This window comes from Pinus tabuliformis, chromosome 1_2 (assembly GCF_031772625.1).
Source record: "Pinus tabuliformis cultivar Carrire ecotype Pingquan chromosome 1_2, CPIR1, whole genome shotgun sequence".
NCBI classification, from domain to species: Eukaryota; Viridiplantae; Streptophyta; class Pinopsida; order Pinales; family Pinaceae; genus Pinus; species Pinus tabuliformis.
The window spans coordinates 1,148,293,043-1,148,319,744 of record NC_142298.1 but is presented as its reverse complement, the minus strand read 5'-3'; the positions used below and the strand labels follow the sequence as shown (position 1 = coordinate 1,148,319,744).

Genomic DNA, 26,702 nt, shown 5'->3' with positions numbered 1-26,702 from the left:
ATATGTACCTTGTACAGTGTTCAATCCTCATAAAATTCATAAAGTTACAATGTCTAAACTGGATTCACCAATAGAAGGCACTATACAATAGTTAATAGCTAAACTTTCAGACACAAGTTATTGGAATTATCTAAACGTTTTACAATTTGGCCCAATTTTGGTCATACATCAGCCTTTTTTTCGTCATAATTTGACCATTTTTGGTCACATATAGGTCCAAATAGTAGAAACTTTAGACAACTTCCAGTTTGTTAGTCTGATCAAAATGTCAATCCATCTGCACGTACCTATGTTTAGTTATCCTTGATACTTGTTTGAAAGGGAACATTCTATATTTCCTACAAGCAATACAGTACCTGCAATCCTTTAGATGGTAGAAACCATTGTGATCCGTGGTAAGGAGCACTAAGACACTGTTGTCCTGTCACCAAAAGTGTTCAACAAAATTTGAGCAATATGAATATTTAATAAATTCACTCCATACAAAATAGGAGATTGCGTGCATCTGTTAGACATGTAAACCACAAAAGAATATGAATGGTCTTATAGGAATGCCTCGAGGCAACTGTAATTTAAAAACAACTAAAAAAAACATAGTCCAGAAAACGACAGCTTACTTTAAGATAGTGTACATAGGCATAAAGGAACGCCATCGAATTGTATCTCGGAATACATATTGGAGAGAATGCCTCAGAAGTCCTGCACCAATGAAATAAATGTGGCATTCTAAGAATCTTACATAAACAAATTATAAAGCTTGAAAGAGATACTACATATCATTTTGCACAATCAAGTAATCTTATGAAAAAGGACATCCACAACATGCTAAACATCTTTTTTGAAAAATGTCTTATATATACAAAAAAAGAATATTGACATCAGCAAAGCTAAAAGCAGTAAGGGTGTATACAATGGAATTTACATCCTCTTCTTCAAAACTACTAGATCAAAAATCAAATCAGAATATGCTACTACATCTAGGGATTTTACAACCCTTATCAGCAAGACAACTTTTGCTGACAACTACATGCATACCACATCCCTCCATATGGAACAGAAAGCGGGAAAAAGGAACTGACCACATGGTCAAAAAAAGACCTAAATCAGATCTTCCAAAGGGTATAGAAAGCTGAGATCCTTTTCTTCTTTTTTGGTTAAGAGTAAATCTGAAATTTCTGTAGCATACACTTTAGCTTTCCGCCCCAGAACTCTGGGATGTCTTGTTGTATTTTTCATGATTTTATGATGGAAATCATTTTTTTGGAAAATCTACCTTGCTGCCCCAGATTTCTGCATTAAATAGGGTAGATAGAGTTATATCTGGTGGCTTTCTATGCAATTAATTTTCAGATCAGTAAGTTACCTTAATTTTCAGATTTCTTTCTGCTTTTAACCGAACAAAAATTATAATTTATTAATTTCATATCATTGTAAAGGCTGACTGCAATTTACTTGTTTATCATTCAATTCAATTCACTTTTTAGACAGGTTTTATGGCAGCCTTGACTAATTTCCAGATCTTGAATTTGTGGAGTTTGATAAACACAAGATTTACATCATAAAAAACCCAAACTTGCTTCATTGGACCATTAATTCAAATTTGGAAATTATCTTAATTAATCAACTTGACCATTAGGCCCCTTGTCATTCAAAGTTGGTTTTAATTTAGTAACATAGGTAACCTTAGACATACTCTATCTTGCTTTAGGAACCCTAATTGCTGTAAATTTTTCCTTGAACCTAGAACCCGAAAACTTATTAACGTAGCAGATTGCAGATCCACCAAATAAATGCATAGGTAGATTCTTAACTTAATTAGCAGAAGCAAAATTACAAATAACCAATCTGAATCACAAACACCTAAGTCCCCTGACACGGGGACATGATGGACACAGGATTCGAGTGTCGGACACAGACACGTTGACCCCCTGGAAACACGTTCAGATACGTTATATAATATTTTATTATATATATATATATATATATATATATTAAAAAAATAGATATTTCTTACACAAATTCTCATTCATGATACAAATTCATTGGTTCAAACATAGATCTTCATAAGATGTAAATTTTACAAACATTACGCATACAAATCAGTGTTGCGAACATTGCGATTTTTTTGCTGAGCCGACATAATCGCCAATTTTTTGGATTTTTTTATTTTCAAAAAATCGCAAAAAAATCGCGATTTTTTCGAAATAATTGCGATCCAATCGGTAATAATCGTGACGAGCGGAAACAGCGAGTTTTAAAGTGTGATTTTGAGTTTTTTTTGTCATTTTTTTCAGACAAAGGGTAAGAGTGAGAGCTAAGGAGGAGAAGTCATCTACAAGGGCAAGATAAGAGAAAAGTGAAGGAATTTAGCATCCCAAACAAGAAAAATTCAAGTTTGGACCAAGTTTCTTCAGCGAAGCGTGGTTTCCAGGTATGGGCATCAAATTTGGCCCTTTTTTTTGTTTTTTTCTTGTTTTTCCTTGGGTTTCTCTGTTTCTCTGTACTCAATGCCCCTCAACTACTTTCTGATCACTGATTCTATCTCTGTTAGCAAACCTCGTTCTTGAGAATAGAATGACTGATCACTCTGGTGTCTTCTCCAAGTGACACTCAAGCCTCCTCTTATACTTTTCATGTTGACATCTCAACGGCCAAGATTAAGTCCCTAATCAACGGCTAAGACTAGATCTGGCTTGATCCATGTCTTTTGGACCATTCTAACACAGATTCATATTAATACACATTAATATATTTTCCCTAAGTTTAGACTTAGGGACTCCATTAAAAATATTGATTATTTTAATATCTCCTAATCTGTTTAGAATTTGCCCAAACACTTTCTGGGTATTGGAGATCTCATGTGCCCCAACCTCTCCACCAAATTTCGTGGCTAGAGCACATCCAATGCTACCCCAAATCAACAGGTGTGCAACATTACCGAACCTTTGGTAAAGGTTTTTCGATTAGTTGATGGAGACAAGCCCGCAATGGGCTACTTGTATAAGGCCATGGATAGGGCCAAAGAATCCATTCAGACCTACTATGATTATAAGGGGCATAAGGGGTTTCGAAAACAACTCCTCCTATGGGAATTGATTGATGAACGATGAAACAATACACTTCATCGTCCCATTCATGCTGCAGAAATCTACCTGAACCCCGCATTTGCTTACTTCGGTGGGTTCTTATTTGATGATGAGGTCATGGATGGATTCTTCACTTGTGTTCAAAGGATGGTGTCATCTCCAATAGAACGTGCAAAAATATCCAAAGAAATGGAAATATACAGGATGGCAGGCGGCACATTTAGCATTGACATGGCTATGGTTGATAGGAAGACTAAAATGCCAAGTACGTTTTAGTTTGCTTCAAATTTCATTGTCTCTTCCAGTTCATAACTTCATACTTTGCTTCAACTTTCAAATTTCATTTTTTTCTTATGTTTATCTTATTTGTAATTTTGTTGTAGATGCACGGTGGCAGAGTACCCAATCTGCGAAGGTTCGTCGTTCGAGTGCTCAGCCAAACATGTAGCTCCCCAGGATGTGAGCGCAACTACAGTGTATGTGAAAAAATACACACCAAGAAGCGCAACAGGTTGAAACTTAAAATATTCCAAATTTCCAATTAAATTTTAGAATTCATTAAATAATTATTTTTTATAATTATTATTTTAATATTTATAATTTATTAATTTATGATCCTTGTACAAGTTGGAGTACCAGCGACTTAATGAAATTGTCTACGTCTACTACAATCTTCGATTGTGGGTGAGGCAACTTGAGAGGACACCTAATGTGGAGGCCATCTCATTGGATGGGACTGACACCACTGTTGCATGGAGGGTTGAGGACGAGAGGCCTCTCATGGAGTCAATCGTTGATTGGTTAGAACAGGAGGTAGTGGAGGGGGTAGAGGAGGAGGAGCAAGAGCAACAGGAGGAGGAAGTGACACCACCTACCTAGGCTACCCCTGTCACTAGTAGATGTCGTGGTCTATTTCCTGTAGCTTCTAGTTCTTCAGCTTCTAGAGTACAGCAGAGTCCACTGCCAACTCCACCGCCATCTACATCTAAAGGGAAAGCTATTGCATTTTCTCGCAAGAGGGGTAGAGGAAATCAGTAGTATTAGTTATTCGGTTCATTTCATTGTATATGACATTATGACTCATGATATGAGATACATTATTATATTTTTTGTTGATATTTTGAGGTTGTGTTGGGACTCAAGACTTAATATTCAAGACATGATTCACTGTTATGTGTGATGTAGCACTGTAAATGATATTACACATCTTATATATTAGTTCTTTTATCATATTTATGTGTCAATGCATTTATTTTATGTTGTAGATGCTTTAGATATTAAAAAAATTGAAAAAATATGAATATTTTTGTATTTGACGATTTTTCCCGATTTTTATCGATTTTTTCCAGAGTTTTTCGATTTTTTCCCCTCGTTGATTTAATCCCGATCGTGATGTTCGCAACATTGATACAAATACAATTGTGACAATACATGTTCAATATTCATCAATGATCCAATAGGAGAAAGACAAGATACTGTAGTTTTCTCATTAAGTCATCAAAATGTCTTACATAGGTAGTAGCAATGCCAATGGCATATAGAAATAGCAAATACAAAACAACTACAAGCCTCAAGGCAATAGGTAGTTCATGAGTCATCAATCCTCATCATGAAAATCAGCATCATTGTACTCATCATCATGGTCACCATTGCTCTCCTCTGTTGCATCCTCCTCCTCTGTATCCAATGTCATCTTTGCATTTGTTGTGTCCTCCTCCTCTATATCCCCTTCCTTTTCCCCTTCCCTACTGCCCTTAATTGAACCATAAATGTTGTAAAAAAAAAGAAAAAATGCACAATTTGTAAAACAAATGCACATGAAAATTGTTGTAATAAAAATGCAAAAAAATAGAAAGAAAATGTACTTACTTGTTGCTTGAATCACCTCAAAAATGCTCCCACACCCTTTGATCTTCGCTCTCACACACCCACAACAAGAGAGAATGAGTATTGTCAAGTTAGAATGGCCCAAATTGGCCTTTTATGGCCGCGCAAATGTCAAGAAAGTGTGACAAGTGTCCTAGAATCAGGACACGAGGTGTCCTAATGGGACATGCTCAGAAACGATCTAGAGGACACGTGTCCCACCGAATCATGTCTGATTCGCCCGATTCGAGACACGTGAGGCCTGGGCAACGAACCCAGTTTCTTAGAATGACACAAATAGATTATGCCCAATCAACAGTGCTTCATTGAAATTATGAACTTGCTTGGGCTCCCACTATAACAGTTTTGTTACTGCTCAAACTAAGAGGGGATCCTATCGAACAATTACTAGTTCAAGGGGCAACAACAGAGCGATAGCCCACTATCACCTCAACTAAAGCTCCCTACTCTTTATGGACTTTCACCAATAGGAGGAGTCTCGATATGAGAGGAACCACAAGAATAGATGGATCAATGGTAAGATATGGGGTGATTCCTAAAGCCTATTCAGAAGAGAGACTCAATTGAATAGTTTACTTGTTTGTAAAGCAAGTTGATAGGCTCTCTAGGAAGGGCTAAGAGCACACTTGAGCCTAGGTTTAGAGGATATACTTTGACAAGGGGCTTCCTAGACTTAAGGATCCTTATGGAGAAATGGATTCTATGTAATCCTTGTGGAATTTGAATTATAAAGTTGTGGGACCACAGAGAACCCAAGTAGACCCAAACTAGGTCAAGGGTATGTAGTTGATCGACCAAAGAGGGGCTTGACATAATTAGGGAAGAGGAATTGGATCAAAGGACTATTTTTCTTTTGAAATTTGAATGTAATGATCCAAATCAGGACACTACCCAAATCAGCCTAGGGAGAGAAATGATCCTTGAGCTAGGGATTGCGATATCTCGGGATTCCACCATCGGATTGCGCTCAAATTTGGAAGATCCCTTGAGAAGATCCCAGTGCAGTTGTGAACCAATTTTCAAGGTGTTTGGATGGCTGCAAAAGATTTCGTTTGATACCCTAGGTGACCCTCTAGGGTTAGGCGTAGAATTTAGAAAAGTAAAGAAAAGAGAGGCAAATTTGACCACCAACGGGATATGAGGATCAGTGCCTTATTGCTTGGTGTTAATGGAGTCAAGATACACAGATCGAGAATTTTCGTGAGCTAAGGAGCCATAATTGATCTTTGCTAGCCTCTCCAAGGGCGGCAACTAGGCCAATAGGGATTTATACTTCAAATTTTCCAAAGAGATGAAGTTTCAAGGTCTTTCAACCTAAGAGGTGCCTCTAGGAACATTCACCCAATCCCTCAAAGAGAAACGCATGCATTGTATCACTTATTCAAGGTCTCGAAAAAATTTTGCATTACATTGACCCATACAAGAATAATGATAACAATATACATGCATTTGACAAGTAAGATGGCAAGAATAGCACTAAAAGTTCACTCTAGAGAGAGAGAGTATATCCATTCATCCACTTTGCATTAGAAAGAAGCTCCAAGGCAATAGCGAAAATCCAAACATCATAGTGCATCAAGAAACTCCAAAAATTTTATCCCAGCAAAAAGTGTGAAAATCTCTCAAGAGATACTAATCAAATCCAAGTAGTGATGAGAGAAATGAATCATCCTCTCATCTATTTATACAATTCAATAGGGGATTCAAATAGCCTAATTTGTCTTATTTAGCCCCAAATAATAAAATAATGTTTAATAATGACATGACTTGGTGACAAGCACACCAAGATAGCTCAATATCACAAGGAATAGCCTCTCAAGAGGGAAAAATAATGAATATGATGAGTCGTTGGGCCATTGAAGAGGCCTAATGGAGTCCAAATGTGGCAAGTTGAGTGAAAAGGCTCCAAACATAGTGGCCAAGGGGTTGGCCCCTTGTTTTCCAAGCAAGCCACATGTGGTGCTTGTTGAAGTTTCTAAGTTTACTTAGTTAGAAACCCTCCATTCACTTTATCTGATTAATACCTACCTACTTGTTATTTTACTTAACAAGTTATTTACAATGTAAATACTGAAAATAAACACTAGTGCATGCTCAACATATTACAGATCAGCAACTAAAAGAAACAGAAATAAACACGCCATATGACAGCATTATTTTTGGACTGATGTCCCTGAAAAAACCCAATGTGGGAAAATCGGTGCAGCTATCTGAGGGTTTTCTTATTAAGCAATATCAGAGTACAGTCTAGGTGCCGAAACTGGCCTACCCAACAGAGAATTTCCTTGGCAGTAATACCTCTCAGTTTCTGACAAATCTACTGCTGAAACCCCAGATAATCCTTTCGGTAGCTACTCAACACAAATCTTCCCCAGAAACCCCAGCATCAGCCTCTCTTTTTCCCACGTTGGCCCTGCGTCACCCCGGATGGTTCTGCGTCAACCTTGGGATGCCTTGCATCAACCCTCTGGCCCTCTGCATCAGCAACGCTAGCCTCTCTGAGGCTCTGCACAGCTCCCGGTTGCCTCTGTGTGGCCCTGTGTGAGCACTGACTAGCTCTGCGTCACTCTCCTTGGCTACTGCACTGCTCTCCCGGCACTATCTCTGCCTCTCTGTCTCTCTGTACTCAAATGGCCCTCAGATGCATCTCACAATCACTAATTCTATCTCTCTTAGCAAACCCCGCTCTAGAGAATAGAAAGACTGATCACTCTGGTATGTTCTCCAAATGACCCTCAAACCTCCTCTTATACTTTTCCTATTGACATATCAACAGCCGAGATTAAGTCCCTAATCAAAGGCTACGATTAGATCTGGCTTGATCCATGCCTTTTGGACCATTCTAACACAGTTTTATATTGATACACATTGATGTTTTATTTTCACTAAGTTTAGACTTATTGACTCCATTAAAAATATTAATTATTTTAATATCTCCTGAACTGTTTAGAATCTGCCCAAACCCTTTCTGGGTATTGGAAATCTCATGTGCCCTAGCCTCTCCACCAAATTTCGTGGCTAGAGCACATTCGATGCTACCCCAAATCAACAGTGCTCCCAAGTGGGTGTGGGGGCACAATGACATCCTCATGGGTCTCCAAGTGGATCGATAACGCCTGTAAACCATCTGTAAGGGCTAGGATGACGACATAAGTGTTAGAAAATTATATATTACAAAGCAATGGAACACATAGAATATTACATAAATATAAACATAGAAAACGCATAAAACCAGAGAGACACAGATATATGTGGTTCACCCAATTTGGGCTACGTCCACCCCGAACAGCCAATCCTTCCTTTCTATTATCCAGCAAAATGAAGAGACACAACCTACAGCATATCTGTTGTAATATCGTCTGTTTTCTCTCACAGTCTCACCTCTCTGTTTCTCGCTCGGAGAATACACATCTATATCACAGCTTCAATACAATGCCCTCATACCAAGAGAGGGGTTGCCTTCCAGGGCAAAAAACCCTAAACTAAACATAAGTTCTACCGTCAAATCATTCGCCTAATCAACGGCCCAGATTGACTAGAAATTACTATACTTTTACAAGGCAATTATACATCTATTTTTAGCTTCGGGGGCATTGCCCCCGAAACCCCCGCCGGGGGACCGCTGGCCCCCGGACCCCCCAACCAGGGGGGATCGGCCCCCCCGAACCCCCGCGGGCAGGACAAGTCCCCCTCGCACCCCCCTGCATGGAGCGGTGTACAAACTTCCTGGGGTATACATCCGGCTGAAACAAAGGCCACTAAATAATCATGCTCCACACCCAACAATCTTCCACTTGGAGAATGATTGTAGCAACTCCACCGCTGCTTCATTTGCTGGACAATGACTCCTCTTTGGACCTGGCTGTTTCTAATCTTCATCGTCATACTTGAAGGCTAATTGAAACTGAGCATATTCTCAGTTTCTCCCTGGTTACAACTTTTGTTAGCATATCTGCAGGATTCTGGCTAGTGTGTATCTTTTCCAACTTCAACTCTCCATATTCCAACACTGATCGTATGAAATGGTACTTGCGTTGTATGTGTTTAGTCCTGGAATGAAATGCTGAATTCTTTGCAAGATGAATGGCACTTTGGCTATCACTGTATAACGTGCCCATATCATGCTCCTTACCTAATTCACCCATAAACCTTTGTAACCAAATCATTTCTTTAATAGCCTCTGTAGCAGCAACATACTCTACTTCTGTTGTTGAAAGTGCAACAACACTTTAGATTTTTTAAACCCAACTGACAGTTGTTCCACCTACAGTAAATACATATCCTGTAGTGCTCCTCCTGTTATCTTTGTCACCTACCATATGTGCATCAACATATCCCTATAGAGAAGTGTTTGAACCACCAAAGCATAATGCTTGATTTGTGGTACCTTTCAAATATCTGAGAATCCATTTCACTGCCATCCAATGTTCCTTTCCTAGATTGTTCATGTACCTGGTTACAACTCCCACTGCATGTGCAATATCAGGTCTTGTGCAGACCATTGCATATATTAAGTTTCCAACTACTGATGCATATGGAACTTTAGACATATAATCCATGTCTTCTTGGGTCTTTGGGCACATTTCCTTACTAAGTTTGACATGGCTAGCAAAAGATGTACTAACTGGTTTTGCATTGTGCATATTAAATCTTTTCAACACCTTTTGTATGTACTTATTCTGAGACAATGTTAATTTGCGATTTTTCCTGTCTCTAGTTATTCTCATACCAAGGATTTGTTTTGCAGCTCCCAAATCCTTCATTGCAAATGAATTTGCCAATTTTCTTTTGAGCATATTTATTTCCTGCATGTTAGACCCTGCAACAAGCATGTCATCTACATACAATAACAATATAATATAGTTGCCATCATTTTGCTTTTTCAAATAAACACAATGATCAGAGTGACATCTAGTATAACCTTATTCAAACATAAACTTGTCAAATTTTAGATACCACTGCCTTGGAGCCTGTCTTAAGCCATACAAGCTCTTCTTCAACCTGCACACTAGTTTCTCCTTCCCTTTTACCTCATATCCTTGTGGCTGCTGCATATATATCTCTTCCTCCAAATCCCCATGGAGAAAGGTTGTCTTTACATCTAACTGCTCAAGATGCAAATCTTCAACTGCTACTAAACTTAAAATAGTTCTGATTGAAGTCATTTTAACAACGAGAAAATATTTCATCAAAATCAATACCTTTCTTTTGTGCAAACCCCTTCATCACAAGTCTAGCTTTGTACCTCTGTTTTCCTCCATCTTCTTCCTTCAACCTGTAAAACCATTTATTCTGCAATGCAGTTTTTCCTGTAGGCAACCTGACTAAGTCCCAAGTCTAGTTATGCATTAAGGAGTCCATCTCTTCTTCCATGGCTACATCCCACTTCTTCTTGCTTTCAACATGCATTGCTTCTTCATAACATTCCGGTTCACCAGAATCAGTCAACAATAAATAATATAATGAAGGAGAGTATCGTTCAGGGGGTATACTTATCCTGGTAGATCTTCTAACACCACTTTCAGGTGTTTTGGGTGCCTGTTGTTGTTGTGGTGGTTGCTGATTATTATTATTTTTAGGCACCTTTACTTTTTCAGTGATCTCATCAAGGACTACGTATTCCCTGTTTTCTTTTTCTTGTTTCTTTTCCTGCAACTGATTCTTATACAAGACCTTTTCATTGAATATTACATCTCTGCTCTAATGATTTTGTGATTTTCCTAATCATATAAGCGATAACCAAAATCATTAACACCATATCCAATAAAAGTACATTTCTTTGACTTTGCCTCAAGCTTTGTTCTATTTTCTTTATTAATATGGACAAAGGCCTCACAACCAAAAGGCTTTAAAAAAGAGTAGTTTACCTTTTTACCTGTCCATGCTTCCTCTGGAACACCACCATCCAAGGAATCTGAAGGCCCTCTGTTTATTAGATAAACAACAGTATCTACAGCATCTGCCTAAAACTGTAAAGGCAATCCTGCATGCAATCTCATGCACCTTGCACGCTCCATGATTGTTCTGTTCATCCTTTCTGACACGCCATTTTCTTGTGGTGTTCTCAGAACTATCTTCTCTCTGTGAATTCCATGCTCTGAACAGTATTTATCAAACTCTTTGCTGCAATATTCACCTCCATTGTCTGATCTGAGACACTTCAATTTCCTTCCTGTCTCAATCTCAACCAAAGCTTTCCATTTCTTGAAAGTATCAAATGCATCAGATTTATTCTTAATGCAATAAATCCAAGTTTTTTTAGTTGCATCATCAATAAAAATAACATAATTACGAGAGTCACCGAGAGATGATACCTGAGAAAGTCCCCATACATTTGTATGCACAAGCTCTAATTTTTCGCTTTTCTTTTCTTTCCCAACTCTGAGAAATCTGACTCTCTTTTGTTTTCCATAAATGCAATTCTCACAGAAGTCCAAATCAACATTCTTCAAACCCAGCAACAAATTCTTTGAGTGAAGAATCTTCATCCCCTTTTCACTCATGTGTCCGAGCCTATGATGCCATAATGTTGCATGTGCTCCTTTGGAAGTTAAAGCATTAACAGAGTTAGAAATACCATTGCATAAATACAATGTACCAACCTTTTCGCCTTTTGCTATTACCAGGGCTCCTTTGATGACCTTCCAAGCTTTATCTGTGAAAGTTGTCACACAACCTTCACCACCTAACTGCTCTGTCGAAATCAGATTTTTCTTCAAATCTGGAACATGCCTTACCTCATTTAGTAGCCATTGGTTTCCATTCTGCTGTTTTACAAGAACCTTACCCATTCCAACAATTTTACAAGGTTTATCATCACCCAAACAGACTTGTCCAACATCTCCTTGAACATAGTCATGAAAATATTTCTTATCAGGTGTGGCATGAAATGAGGCCCCTGAATATACCACCAATGAATCAATAATATTTTCGAAAGAAAGAATCAAAACATCTTGTAACACCTCACCTGTCATTTGCTTCATGATTGTTTTCTTGTTGTGCATCTCCTTCTTTTCCCTTCCGAGATCTACAATGTTTCTTTAGGTGTCATTTATTTCCGCATTTCCAGCACACAATCCCCAATTTGGACTTGGATCTGTCTTTCCTTGATTTACTGCGATATCCTGAGCTCTTTCCTCTTTCCATTTTTCTTCCCCTAGACTTTGCACTTAAAGCATTACCCGATGTCTCACCGGAGCTTTTCCGTCACATTTCCTCGCTAAGGATGGCACCGAAAACATCATCAAACTTTAAAGTACTTGACCCAGAAACAGAGTTACTAATGGCCACTACTAAACCATTCCAACTTTTTGGCAATGAGCACAAGAATAACAAAGCTCTAACTTGATCATCAAAGTTTACCCCTACAGAACTTAACTGACTTGTAACAGTATTAAAATCATTTAAATGGTCTGCAACAGATCCACCTTTCGACATCTTCATATTAAATAATTGTTTCATAAGAAAGACCTTGTTTGAGGCCGAGGGTTTTTCATATAGTTTCGCCAACGCCTTAATCAAACCCTTTGTCATTGTTTCCTTCGAAATGTTGAAGGCGACCGACGCTACGAGGCACAATCTTACTGTTCCGAGTGCCTTTCTATCGAGAAGGTTCCATTCTTCATCTGCCATACCCGTCGGCATCTTTGTTTTTCCACCCAATGGTAGGTATAGATCTTTCTGATACAGATAATCTTCCATCTACATCTTCCACAGCGAGAAGTTTTGACCGTTAAATTTCTCGACCCTAAACTTACCATCTTCCGCGATTGCTCCCACTCGAACGAGGAACCCTTCTTTCCTGCGAGTTTATCAGCAAAATAGACCTTCGGCTCTGATACCAGTTGTTAGAAAATTATATATTACAGAGCAATGGAACACATAGAGTATTGCTTAAATATAAACACAGAAAACGCATAAAACCAGAGAGACACAGATATACGTGGTTCACCCAGTTTGGTCTACGTCCAGCCCGAACAGCCAGTCTTTTCTTTCTATTATCTAGCGAAATGAAAAGACACAACCTACAACATATCCACTGTAATATCCTCTGTTTTCTCTCACAGTCTCACCTCTCTGTTTCTCGCTCAAAGAATACACATCTATATCACAGCCTCAATACAATGGCCTCATACCAAGAGAGGGGTTGCCTTCTAGGGAAAAAAACCCTAAACTAAACATAAGTTCTACCGTCAGATCATCCGCCTAATGAACAGCCCAGATTGACTAGAAATTACTATACTTTTACAAGGCAATTTTACATGTGTTTTTAGCTTCGAGGGCGTTGCCCTCGAAACCCCCGCCGGGGGACTGCTGGCCCTAGGACCCCCCAGCCGGGGGGGATTGGCCCCCCCGAACCCTCGCGGGGGGGGGACAAGTCCCCCCCCACACCCCCTCGTGTGGAAGGGTGTACAAACTTCCTGGGGTATACATCTGGCTGAAACAAAGACCTCTAAATAATCATGCTCCACACCCAACAATCACCCTCCCTTTGTATCCTAAAGTGAGACGCATCCTCATCTGGACCTTGGAACATCTATCAAGCATATGGTATAAGTGTAGAGCCGGTTGGGAATGGTGAACCAGGTGCATCATCCTCATCCAAAAGGTGGAACACGATCAATCATTGAAAGGTGTTGGGGATCCATGAAGCACTATCTGCGATGGTGGAGGCCCATGGCTCTCAACGCTCACCCTACAAGTGCCAATGTGGCTCTCAAGAGGGCTTGGACCCCATATAGGGAGACCAAACCTAAATGGATACCCACCTGCAATCCTTAATAAGATCTAATGTGTCCCCTTGCCCTCCAATACAACAAATCATGAGAGTAATCAAGTAAAAGAGCTTACAAATCATGTAATCAATTAGACACTTCATGGTGGCATGCCCTTCCAGATTGGGTTTTAAGATGTACAAGTATCTTCAAGCTCAATAAGGGGTTAACCAAGGACCCTATTAGGTGGTTTCAACCTTTAAAGGGGGTGACATGTCCATGGTACATCCATCAATGGGTAGGTGGCATGTGATATATTGATGGAACGAAGTGGGGATCTGGGGATGGCTTCAGGCCACATGTCATTGTACAAGGGTAGCTATGATGAGGGAAGCCCACACTTGGGTATATCAGTGTGGGAGGGAGCAAATCGTGGTACATGAGTTACCCCGACCTTTGTTTTTCCACCCCTCTTCATATGCTTTTTTCCTGTGATTAATTTTTCTTTATAACTGCTCAGGGCTCTAAGAGATGAGAGCATGAAGTGTAGGATATAGCAGTACATACCCCCTTTAAGATGGGGCAGCTCATTCCCACCAGGGGTTGGGACAATCATGGTTTCCTTAACGTTTGTTAGGTCTTGGGATTTATTGTCATGAGTCAAAGGAGCCAACATCTTGTTCATAAGACCTTTCCGAGAAAAATGTAATTGGAAAAAGAATTTATTTTAAGTCTAGAAAATCTTGGAAACTCCAAAAGTACATGTCGGCCTTAGCAGCGTCAAGTCATCTTAAAGAAGGGAATTTGACCCCTTGGGAAGGTTATATAAAGAAGTAGTTTGACCTCATTTGGTACCCACTCACTCACAAGTTCGATCACAAGAAGGAAGTTTGATTTGTAGCTAGGAAGCAAAAGAAGAAAGGAAGGACGAAGATCTTGGTTTTGGGCTCAAAAGATCTTGGTTTTGGGCTCAATCTCTCTCACAAGTGTGAAGGATTAGAGTCTTTGCAGCGTCCAAGAAGGGCCACAATCGCAAGACTATGTTGCAGTAAGACGAAGTGCAGTATCTTGTTTGGAGGAAGAATACTTTATCTTGACCTCATTGACCTTGGGAGGAGTTGTCTTTCTCTAGGAAGGTCTCAAGAGGAAGTTCAACTTGGGTTTCTGAAGTAGCGACAAGGGCCGAAGTTGCAAGACGAAATCACAGGCCAAGTTGTTGTATTGAAGCTAGCAAGTTGAAGTTGCAGTATTGAAGCTGGTTGGAGCAAGATCAAGAAAGGACTTGTTGGAAGGGCTGACTTGGTACTTGGAGAAGGACTTCCTCTAGGGTTTGGGTCTTTATGTCTCACTTAAAGAAAATTGTATTAGAAGAGAAGAGTTTTCCTGGTTTTCCCTTGGATGGGTTTTTCCCTGGCTGAGAGTCTAATTTTTGTGTCCTCTAATGTTATTGTTCCGTTCTTGATTTTTGCTTGATGAAAAAGATTTAACTAAAGAACAAAAGAAGATTAACTAAGTTCACAAGCAAATATTAAGGTTAAGGAAAATAAGAACTAATAGTTGCCACTTTCCATTTTCCAACATGGTATCAGAGCTAACATGAACAAGGAAGGTAGCTGGAAGGACACTAGAAGGAATTACTTGTCAAGGGGAAGGGAAAAAGAAACTCTCAAGGAAAGATTGAAGAAGAAGACTTCAAGAAGGATTGTCTCTTGAAGGGATCTAGTTGAAGACTCATTGGTATACCTCTTGTTATCATTCACCACTCTTGAAAGTTGTTATTGGAGAAATCTTAGGGAACGTCTTTCAAGGAAATTGTTAAGAGTTCTTCAAAGATCTTGAGGGCATCAAGAAAGGTTGAAGACAAAATCAAGGAAAAGGAGAACCCTGGTTGTCAAGTATCTATCATATATTTACTACGTGTTTGAATCTATTGGTCATATGGGTTCTTTCTACAAGGAAACTAATAAGCTCGTGGGAGCATCAAATTACCAAGCATGGAAGAAAAGGATTGACCTAGCACTTACTGAACATGAGGTAATGGAATATGTTACTAGGGAAATTATTGAATCAAGCAAAGACAACACTCAAGATCTAGCAAAATACAAAAAAGGGGGAAGTAAGGGCACAAAGGATCATAGTTGAATCCATAAAGGGTCCTCTTGTTCCATTTGTTTCAAACTTGAAAACTTCCAAGGCTATGTATGATAAGCTAGTGAACTTGTAGTCTGTGAGTACATCAGGACAAAATATGTCTTTACAGAGTAAGCTATATAAGATGAAGAAGTTAAAGGATGATGACTTATAAGATGTCCTTTCTAATGAGGATCTCTCAATTGAGAGATCACTTGCAGGGACTTAGAGAGACAATCTTTGATTCATAAATGACTATCTGTGTGTTAAATGCATTACCACCAGAATGGAGCAGCTTTGTAACAAGCATCTACTCTAAGAAAGATTCAAATCCCTTTGATGAGTTGTGGGGTCAATGCATTTTGGAAGAATTCAAGATCAAGGTGAAAGATGATACTGGATCAAATGAACAGTCTCAAGCCTATCTAACTCGAATCAAGAAAATGAAGAAAGGGAAGCTTGGAATGTCCAAGAAGAAAGATATGTCCAAAGGTTCAAAGTTCCAAGTGCAATGAGTATGGACATTATAAGAGGGGTTGTCCTAACCTAGCCTAAGGAAACAGTTGAACCTGAGAAGAAGCCGAAGAAAGAAGTGAAAGATCTTTATTATTAAAGAAGGCATCTTGTTTGTCAGGGTATTGGTAAAATTGGTCTTTCCTTTAGGATAGCATGCATTGTTGTTTACTTTAGAAAAGTCTTGATTTGGCATAACATCATAGCGGGAAGCATTTGTAAAGTCTACCTAGTTAAAATTGCATTGTAGAGATCATCTAGTCTTTAAAAATAGATAGATAGACCCATTTTCATATTGGTCATCCAGGCATTATCTAGAGGTAGTCATCTTGCTTAGGGGGGTCACCATGATCCTAGAAGAACTATACTTATGGAAGGTTCGTAGGAGAAGCATTATTACCAAGTTAGTATACATTCCATGTAATGTGGAAACAATACTGGTAAAGGGATGAAGGAATGCAATGGGTCAGGACGCAGGCTCAGTATGAGACATATAGCTAGATGATGGAATAAGAAGCATTGGAATGCACATTAAAAGTGACTCTTGGATAAGATTTGTGTAGAATCTTGTATCATGCTTAGTATGATGTTTAAAAGGAAAAATTTGACTTACTTAAGGACGTGCAAAAGATTAAGACCTTCTCTAGAATATGGAAAATAATGATTAACATCTAGTATCATCTCTGGAAGAAAAATTCAAACTTGGTAATCAAGATCGATACTTAGGCACTTTAATGCATGAAAGAAGATTCAAGTGAAGATGGACCATGAGAATGTTGATGGAACAAGAAGGTCATCATGACGACATAAGTCTAATTTTAATTATTGTTGGTTATCTGGTTAACATATTATTTTGCTACCTGGAAGAATGTTGCAGGAATACATGATGACAGTTGAGGCAAGTTCAATTATATAAAGAATGTTGAGGGAAGCTCAATATACTGTACATGGCAATTGTGAAGTCAAGATGTGTCCATCTTGGGATTGAAAGGTAGCAATGCGAGAAGATAACCTGAAGGTCAAAGGGAAGATCACCTTCATGGAGAAGCTTAAATCTTAGGAAGACTCAATACAATGCCTTGATATATGATGATGAAGATGGAAGTGATGGGCAAGAAGAATGACCTGGAACCTGTCACAAGATTGAAGAGTGAAGATGGCTCCATGATACCTCGAAAGGAAGTAGACTCGATATGATGAGATGCAAAGGAAAGAGGGAGCCATGCAGTGAAAGAGAACAGGTAGTCTGTACTCTTACAAGGACAAGCTATAAGGCTTGTAGTATTGACTTTCCAAAATAAAAGGGAAGTTTGGATCTCCTCTAGCTTTGAGAGGGAGTAAAAGGAGTCTCCTTGAATAGGATAAAGGTTTTATTCTCAAGTTAGAAGGAGAATAGGGATATCCTCTCTGGTTGAGAGGAAGTGATGATGGACATCACATATGCATTCTCTTCTTCAAGTGACAGAGAAATAATGTTGAAGGATTGGATATCGTGAGCATCAATTAGGAAGGCTATGGCTTCATCTTATTTGCCATCCAACAAGCATCCATGCATCATTATTTTATAAGGTCAAATGCTAGGGTTTCATCAATGTATAAGGTTAATGTTATGGAATTTTCACCTAGGCAAGAACATCATATAGCAAGCATTAGTTATAGGGCTTGCATCAAGAATTTAGGACTAGGGCTTCATGATCAATAAGCAAGATCTATCCAGAGTTAGGTTCCATGGGCATCATGAACCTAGGGCTTTAGGATTTTATCATGTAGCTAGGGAATGTGCATCATCTTCATATTTAGGGTTTTCTCCTAGGGTTTGCATGAGGTTATGGCGACACCAAAAAGGGGTTATTCATGCATCACAAGAATATTTTCCATTTCCAACATTGCCATATTGACATCAATGAGAACTTTGACCAACAATCTCCCCCTTTGTCATTGATGGCAATATTCTTGCCCTTTCAACAATGTCTCCCTGTTACGAACATAAATTATATAAAATAAAATAAACATAAACAAATGTAGATACTAACTAATCAAGTAATGATTACCCGGATGCGGGTGTCAACAATAGCATTTAAATGACAAGACGGATCGTCGGCGGGTTGGGAAGTGATCTGGCTGCTTGCTTCGTCCTGATAGCCCACCGTAGAGGGATTAACAACACCTTGCAAGCGACATTTATTGACTCTGAAAGCTGTGACGAGCTCACCTCCTTCAACATCATGACCCCTGCAAATCGTTCTGTCAATCCTCCTCTTCTCCATGGCGTTTGTTCTCCGCAAGCGGCTGAACCGTGTATCAAAATTGCAACAAGCAGTCGCTGCCTGATTCTCCCTTGTCAGGATTTTGGTAATGGTTTCCATTACTCGCATTCCCGTCATTGCCTCCTAGATTGTGGCTCGCCCACCCCTGCTCACGCTCAGCGTCGCCTTTCTTCCAATTCCTCCGCTGTCAATTTAGCTTACATCTATGCCATGGCTCGCCTCAGGCACCGCATGCGCAGTAGACGTGGAGGAACGCGTGGAGGTTTTATCTGCTCGCAAGCTTCAACCAGCTCCGCCTCTGATTCCCCGGACTCAACTACTGAAATGCCCAACCCGCTCATTTACCCCACTCATCGCTACCCGAATACCAGAAGTGGTAGAGGTAGGAGGGACAATGTTGTCCACACTGTGGATCTCCCACTTCCTCCTTTTTCTGCCCCTCACAGCACCCAATTTCGCTTCCGCAGTGCCTTAAATAGGCCTACAATCACTGCAACCATCACAATTTCCTTCGAGGAAGAGTCTGCGACGCAAGCTCCTCTGTCAAGTCGCGGGAACAAGCAGAGCAAGGAAATGCCTGGTAGTTATGGGATCAACAACAAGCAGCAAGGTGAAAGCAGCAAGGTTCTACATGGCAAAGCCAATGCTGGTGACACTTCTGGTGAGGAGGACAAGCATAATGGCACAAAAGCTTCAAGCAGCAGGCAGAACGACTCTGGTAAGCGACAGATGGATGCAGAAGGCACTGTGGAAGCTCCACCTGCTCAGGGTCGAGGCGCGTCTGAAGCAGATGACGATTGGTATCAGTTTGCCTGCCCGATTGAGGAGGAGCCAGCTCCGGAGGAACCACCGGCCTAACACGTGGCCTCATGCAAAGGTCTCCGGCTCCCAGGTGGATACGTCTCACTGTTTTGTGGTTTCTTGGTCTCATGCAAAGGTGTCCGACCTCCAGGTGGATATGTTTCATTGTTTCGTGGTTTTGTGGACTGGGTGTGTTCTGTTTCTATGCCATGTGTCTTGGATCCTCTGGTTGAATCTCCGCCAAGTGGACATGTCACACTGTTTCTTGGTTATGTCCCTGTTTTTTGGTTCTAGAATTGCACTCCTTTTTTTTCATTTTGGAAAACCAAGGTCTACTTTGAAATAGTTTTTCTGGTTCAATCGCTGGTTTCCCCCATAACAGGGGCAGTCTTTAAAACTTCTTGGACTGGTTTCCCCTCTATTGGGGCAGTCCATTACAAACAGTTTCATTTTGTGATGATGACTGATGTTTAACATCTCTAAGTTCAAGTCTCTCTGTAACTTTTTGTATCATATCAATAGATCAATACTACTTAGAAAAAAAAAAACTAATCAAGTAATGATTATGTTAAGTAGTCATTAGTTAAGTGAAAAGGCATGTCTAAAAATACATGCCCAGTCACAAAAGGACACATGCTTAAGTATATATTCGGGTCTTCATTGTAACATTCAACATCACTTGTACATTTTTATATATAATAAATTATTATTACAAAATATCTTGTGTGTATTTTTACATTAAAGTCAACAAGCTATAAGTTTTGTTGCTTCAATGGTATCAGAGCCATGGAGGAAAATATAATCATGCGAGTCTTTTAATGTTGCTCGCCACACAAATTTCCATTACGTTCACGTTTTGAATTCATGGAGCAATTTAGTAAAATTCAAGAAGCATTTTAGCGTTTAGAAAAAACATTTGCAGAATTTAAAGCATGTCGAAGGGAAATCGATTATAAGGAAGATAATAGCGATAGTGAAGAAACAAAACAAGGTGAAGCGAGAGAAGAAGAATTTGATCAGAATGATGATAATGAAAATAAAGATGTAAAAGATAATGATGAATATGAAAATGATATCGATCATGATGAGGATCCAGATGAAGTTGATTTTGATGTGGATGGGAATGATATAGATCAAGATGATGATCCAGATGAAGATGATGTGGATGAGGACCATATTTAAAAACGAGAAGATGAACAGTATCATAACTATGAGGAAGATGCAGAAGAAGATATTGATGATGACGAAGAGGAATATTGGGAAAATCATAGAGCTCGCAATGACTCTATAATGGTTGATTTGTATGATCCAAATGAAGTTGATATTGAAAGTGAAGGAGAAGGGGAGCACTCTAATTCTAATCAATCTGAAATGACCACATTGCAATCATCTGCAAATTCTAATTTCCCTGCAAGTAGCTGCAACACTCACACTTCCTATGACAGCTACAACAATCACACTTCCACAGAGAAAATAAAAATGAAAGAGAAATCCCAGTACCTAACTATGACTCTGAGATGGAGGAGGAGCCCTCACGAAATGAACATGAAGATGAAGCCAACAATGAAGTGTTTATCAAACCCGAAGACGTGCATTGGTTAGACATGCTAGCAAAACTCAAGAAAAGGCTTATAGCTAGAAAAACAAACTATCAACCTATTGTCGGAACTGCTCAAAATCTTTGGAAGCAAAAACAAATTATGTCGATCGCTCGAATGGTCTACTCCCAGTGCAAGGAGAGATTTGACATTTGGAACAAGTCGTTGATTAAAAAGAATAAATTAATAAAGGAAGTGTTGGAGGAAGTGTCACCTCCGACCATCCTTGAAGCTTCATGTGAGAGTGGGCAAGGGCTACATAAGACATGTAGAACTCATATGACGAATGAGACAACAACAATTGTTGTAGGGAAACCTTTTGTTGGAGGAAGTGAGCACAGTCAATTGGTTGGGCAAGGGCTCTTTTCTTTCTGCAAAAAGTTCCATTTGGCATCTCCCCGTTCTCTTCGCACCCGTGGCATTGTTACCATGGTTATACCCTTCCAAATAGGATTTGCATGGGAGCAGCCGCCTCCAAATCTAGCATTACTTGTTTAAAAGTCGAATTGTCTATTTGGGAATGTCACTCATTCTAGCCATAACAAAATTAATTATGGCAGAATTAATCTATCAGCAGTATAATGACCCTAAGAAACCAATCTACATGTATATCAATTCAATAGGTACTGCAAAGGATGGGGAGAAGCTAGGGTACGAAACTAAATCTTTTGCAGTTTATGATACAATGTGGTATGTAAAGCCACCAATTTTTACTCCTTGTATTGGTAACACATGGGGGGAAGCATCCTTGCTTTTGGCAGTTGGTGCAGAACATAAACTAGAATATCTCGATATTTCACTCTACAGTGGTTTGCAGAACCTTCCCACTAAATTTTCTTGACTATCAAAGTTAGAGACTCAAGTACGTACAGACGCCACCATTGCACGACCACATCGCTACCACTCTCTATCCCTCCATCGTCCACCGCCACCCTTCACCCGACAGCCCAACACCTTCCAAACACTACAGAATTCCTCGGAGCACTGCAAAGTCTGGCCGTTGCAAATTCTACCCACCTCAATTATCCGCAGACAGCATGGTTCTTCATTTTGTTCGAACCACAGTTATTGGTCAATTGTTGACCCTCACACGTCAAACGATGCCACCGGTTTGCGTTGGCTATCGACCGACTGCCCTTCCGCTGCACATATCATCGACCCTCTCAACACGATAATGTTGTTGTCAAACAACATGACTTCTAGTCAAACGATATAGTCACAATTCGATTTTATTTAAAACATTACATCTAGTAATAATTATATAATCATAATACTATATGGTTAATCATAATACTATATAGTTATAGTGTGATATATTATAAATCAATTATATATTTAAATTAAAAATATTAATAATATAGTATTTAAAAAAAAAAAAAATATATATATATATATATATATATTATTACAAAAAATTAGAAAAAAAAATTAGACAAGACGCCATCGTTGCACAACCACGCCGCTACCCCTCTTTGTCCCTCCATCGTCCACTACCACCCTTCACCCAACAGCCCAACACCCTCCGAACACTGCAAAATTCCTCGGACCACTGCAAAGTCTGACCGCTGCAAATTCTGCCCACCTCAATTATCCACAAACAGCAAAGTTCTTCATTTCGTTCGAACCGCAGTTACTGGTCAACTGTTGACCCTCACACGTCGCATGATGCCACCAGTCTTCGTTGGTTGTCGATCGACTACCCTTCCTTTGCACATATCATCGACCCCCTCAACGCAATAATGTCGTCGTAAAACAATGTGACTTCCAGTGAAATGGTATAGTCACGATTCGATTTTTTTTTTAGACATTAAATTTCGTAATTATTATATAACCATAATACTATATGGTTAATCATAATACTATATAGTTACAGTGTGATATATTATATTAAATCAATTATATATCTTAACTAAAAATAATAATAATATAGTATTTAAAAAATATATATTATTATTATTAAAAAAAAATTGATCGATAACCCTTGATTCAAGACAGTGTTACCATCGAATTACACAGACAGAGGTACTAGTGACCAATTATCAAAAATGACGTGAGCCAAGTGAAGACAATTATTCGAGTTTATCAAAAATGACATGAGCCAAGCAAAGACAATTATTTGAGGTTAAAGTGAAGGAAACTGCCAACAATAAGCTTTAAGGACAAAGTGTTTGAAGGAAGGGGCAATGTTACGAACATAAATTATATAAAATAAACATAAACATAAATAAATGTAAATAAATGTAAATACTAAAAAATCAAGTAATGATTATGTTAAGTAGTCATTAGTTAAGTGAAAAAGGCATGTATAAAAAGACATCCCAGTCACGAAATGACACCTACTTAGGTATATATGTGGGTCTTCATTGTAATATTCGACATCACTTTTATATATAATAAATTATTATTACAAAATACCTTTCATGTATTTTTACATTAAATTCAACAAGCTATAAGTTTTGTTGCTTCAGACATCAACGGCAAATGGGGTGCACAAGTACTCCCCCTATCAAGTTGCTTCTCGATATGTTGCTCCATCGTATTTTCTTCATCAATGATAGTTCTCCATGATAGATATGTTGCTCCCCCTGTCATGGTGCTCTTCTTTAATGAACTTGCTCCCCCTAAGCCTTTGCATGCCTTCATGGAAATGGATGAGGTAGATGATCAACCAACTCCCCCTGGCTGCATAAACTCTTCTAGCTCTTTCTTTATTGCTCAAGATAAGAAATATTGTTGTCTTGTGAACAAGTGGAATACATCTTCAATAATATCATGATTTTCTTCAATGAAGTTACTCCCGAGAGATGATCTATCAAGATTGTCCATGTGTGACTCATCAAGGGTCTCATAGGGCTCTTCTCGTATAGCTTCTACAAGAGTAGTCAAAAATCACAAACTCCCGCTAATAGTATGCATGATCTCTTTCTTGGAAAAATTTTATCATCAAAAACTTGGAATATCACATCTACCAAAGATGTACTCAATAGATCAACAGCATGAGTTGATATCTTGAGTGTTCAAGAGGCTTTCTGATCCAATTTGCTTCCTTCTCCATACTTGTGTAACTTTCTTTTCTTGCTTGGTAGTCATGTTTTTAGCTTGTTTAGGGACCCAAGTCAAGTTACAATCACGAGCCATATGTCCAATGTTATGACATTTGAAGCATTCCATCTTGTTCACTAACGAGGAATCATGACTTCTTGCAAAGTTCTTCTAAGATGTTGATGTGGACCATTATTTTTGTCCTTGTGGTATGCCCTACAATCCTTTGCCATATGTCCAAAATTTGTACAAGAATAGCAATAACCAAAAAATATACTTTGGTACCTAGAGGATGGAGATTGCCTTGATGTACTTCTAAAGTCATTCTGTCTTGGGATCCTTTGATCAAATTTATTGTCTCTTGCATTCTTGACACCATATTCATATCTTCTTGGAGTAGGGTTTCTTCCAATGTCATATTGACTCTTCTCCTTGCTTTTGCTAGAACTGGGGGCATCGATATTTCATTCAAGCTTCTCCACATCCTTGTTGTTTGAAGCATTAAGGTTTGCATCATTACTATTTGAGGATTCACCTGCATAACTAAGACCTGATTTAAAGAGGAGATCTTTGATGATCTTAGGATGTCATCTACGGTTTGAGAGCTCTTTAGACTCTTGTTCAAATGATCAACTTCTTTCTTTAGGAGATCATTTTCTTCCTTCATTATCTTGCATTCTTCATCCTTCTTTGCTAGATGATTCTCCATTTCATCCTCCATTATCTTGCATTCTTCATCCTTCTTTGCTTCACACGATTGGACCTTAAGTGAGGCGATTTCTGATTTTAATTTGGTGATGTCTGTGAAAATTCGTAAACCCGGTATCCCTACTGTAGAAACTGATGATATTTCTCCTATTTATTAAATTCCTTTAAACAAATTACTTGCAATTTCCTATAGCAAATATCCAAATATATACATTGCAGCCTTCACTTAATTAAATATAATGCAGGAACAAGAAACCGAGCAAGAAAGAAAATCAACACAATGACACCATTATTTTTGGATAAATGTCCCAGGAAAAACCCAATGTGGGAAACCAGTGCAGCAGTTCTGAGGGTTTTTATTAATAAGTACTAGTTATTTATGAATACAAACTCTATATGCCTTGTTGGCAAACCAGTACAGAGAATATCACTAGGCTGAAGAAATTAGTGACATTACCTCACTCTACACTGCAAGTCCCGACTGATCCGGCAGCTGAACCAACGAGTCCCCGGCTACCTCTGCGCTGCCCCTATGTAGTCACTGCATTGGCTTGTGTCCCTACCTTTGAGGCACTGTGTCACCTCTCTGCTAGATCGATTTACTCTCAGGAGCTTCGACTTCAGTTGTCCTGGCTCAAAACGTCAAACCCCCAGCAAAATCTCAGACATCTACTTGGAAGCACTGCACTATTCTGCGTGAGCCCTTCCTAACTCTGCGTCACCCTCACTGGGCACTGTGTTGCCTCCTCTGCGTCTTTCTCTGCCTCTCTGCTGCATATTCTTGGCTTCTTGGCTCCAGAGAAGATTCTCCAGCCAAAACTATCTTTGCCCCTCTCTGGTTGATCACCACGAAATCACTGCGCTGCTCTAGCCTCAGCAATTCGATCTCGCTGATCAACTCTCGGTATGTTTTCCAAATGACCCTCAAGCCTTCTTGAATAATTTTCTCGTTGACATTCAATAGCCTAGATTAGAATCTAATCAATGTTATGATCATTTCTACTTGATCCTCATCTTCTTCTAGAAGTTACACCCACAATTAGATTAATACCCATTAATTATTTTAATTTCCTAAGTTTAGACTTAGGGACCTGTTGACCACTACCGGCCAACTCCCCATGCAGTACACCCCCTATTTTCTTGGCAGAAAGGGGTTGCACTTGATCGACGTGTCCGTGCCATCCTGCAGTCATCAGCAACTTGATCAGTTTAATTGTAAACCCAGTGTGCATGTATGAAATGTAAATAATCTTAGCAGATCAGAGTCATGTATGTAAAATTGCCTAGGTGGACCTAACTTTCTAATGATAATCTACGTCCCGGAAGGTTTTTCGTCTCACCGATCTACGATCGGCAGAGTTTTCCTTCAGCCTGACCCCAAAGCCGGGATGCATTTTGTTATTAGAACTTTAGGAGAATCCTAGCGTGTTAATCTGCTAGATTATAGTTGTGTCGCAGAACTGGGTGGTTTATGAGGGTCTATGTTAAGTGGGTTTGTCCCCTTAAGATGTAAATTGTAAAAGTCATGATGTAATGTGTCTTGAGGGTTGAAAAATGTTGTAAATCCCCTCAGGAGTCCTAAGTCCTAGGTCCTAGGTGATGTTTCCGAAGGCTTAGTTCGATGATCCATGTGAGAAAATAAATAAAAATAATAAAATAATAATAAAATAAATAAAAATTAAAAAATGAAATAAATAATAAAAAATTAAAAAATAGAGCAAAAACCCTAAAAATAATAAAATAATAACATTTTAAGTGAATGCATGCAAAATATTATTTTTAATAATAAGTTATCATTTTCGACAGATGAGATTAAGAGATGTCTTGATCCTCATCGACGGTCGAGATCATTTCGACATCGATCACTCGAACTAGCCGTTGGGATCATTTCCTTTTTATAGGGTGCTAGGGGTCATTTCAGAGAAAGAGGATCTGTGAGTCTGGTACTTAAGAAGC

At 39.1% G+C, this 26,702-nt stretch overlaps 1 protein-coding gene across 2 annotated transcripts in view; it reads right to left on the bottom strand.

Moving 5' to 3' along the window:
- LOC149210280 (SAND family protein) overlaps positions 1–26,702 on the bottom strand; it is a 213,747-nt gene that overhangs the window by 23,720 nt on the left and 163,325 nt on the right. For both annotated transcript variants that reach the window (XM_089396668.1, XM_089396669.1), the window contains exons 9-10: positions 618–699; positions 357–421 (exon numbers count right to left, since the gene is read on the bottom strand). In XM_089396668.1, coding sequence (XP_089252794.1) covers positions 357–421; positions 618–699 — 147 coding nt within the window. The remainder of the gene's footprint in view (positions 1–356; positions 422–617; positions 700–26,702) is intronic.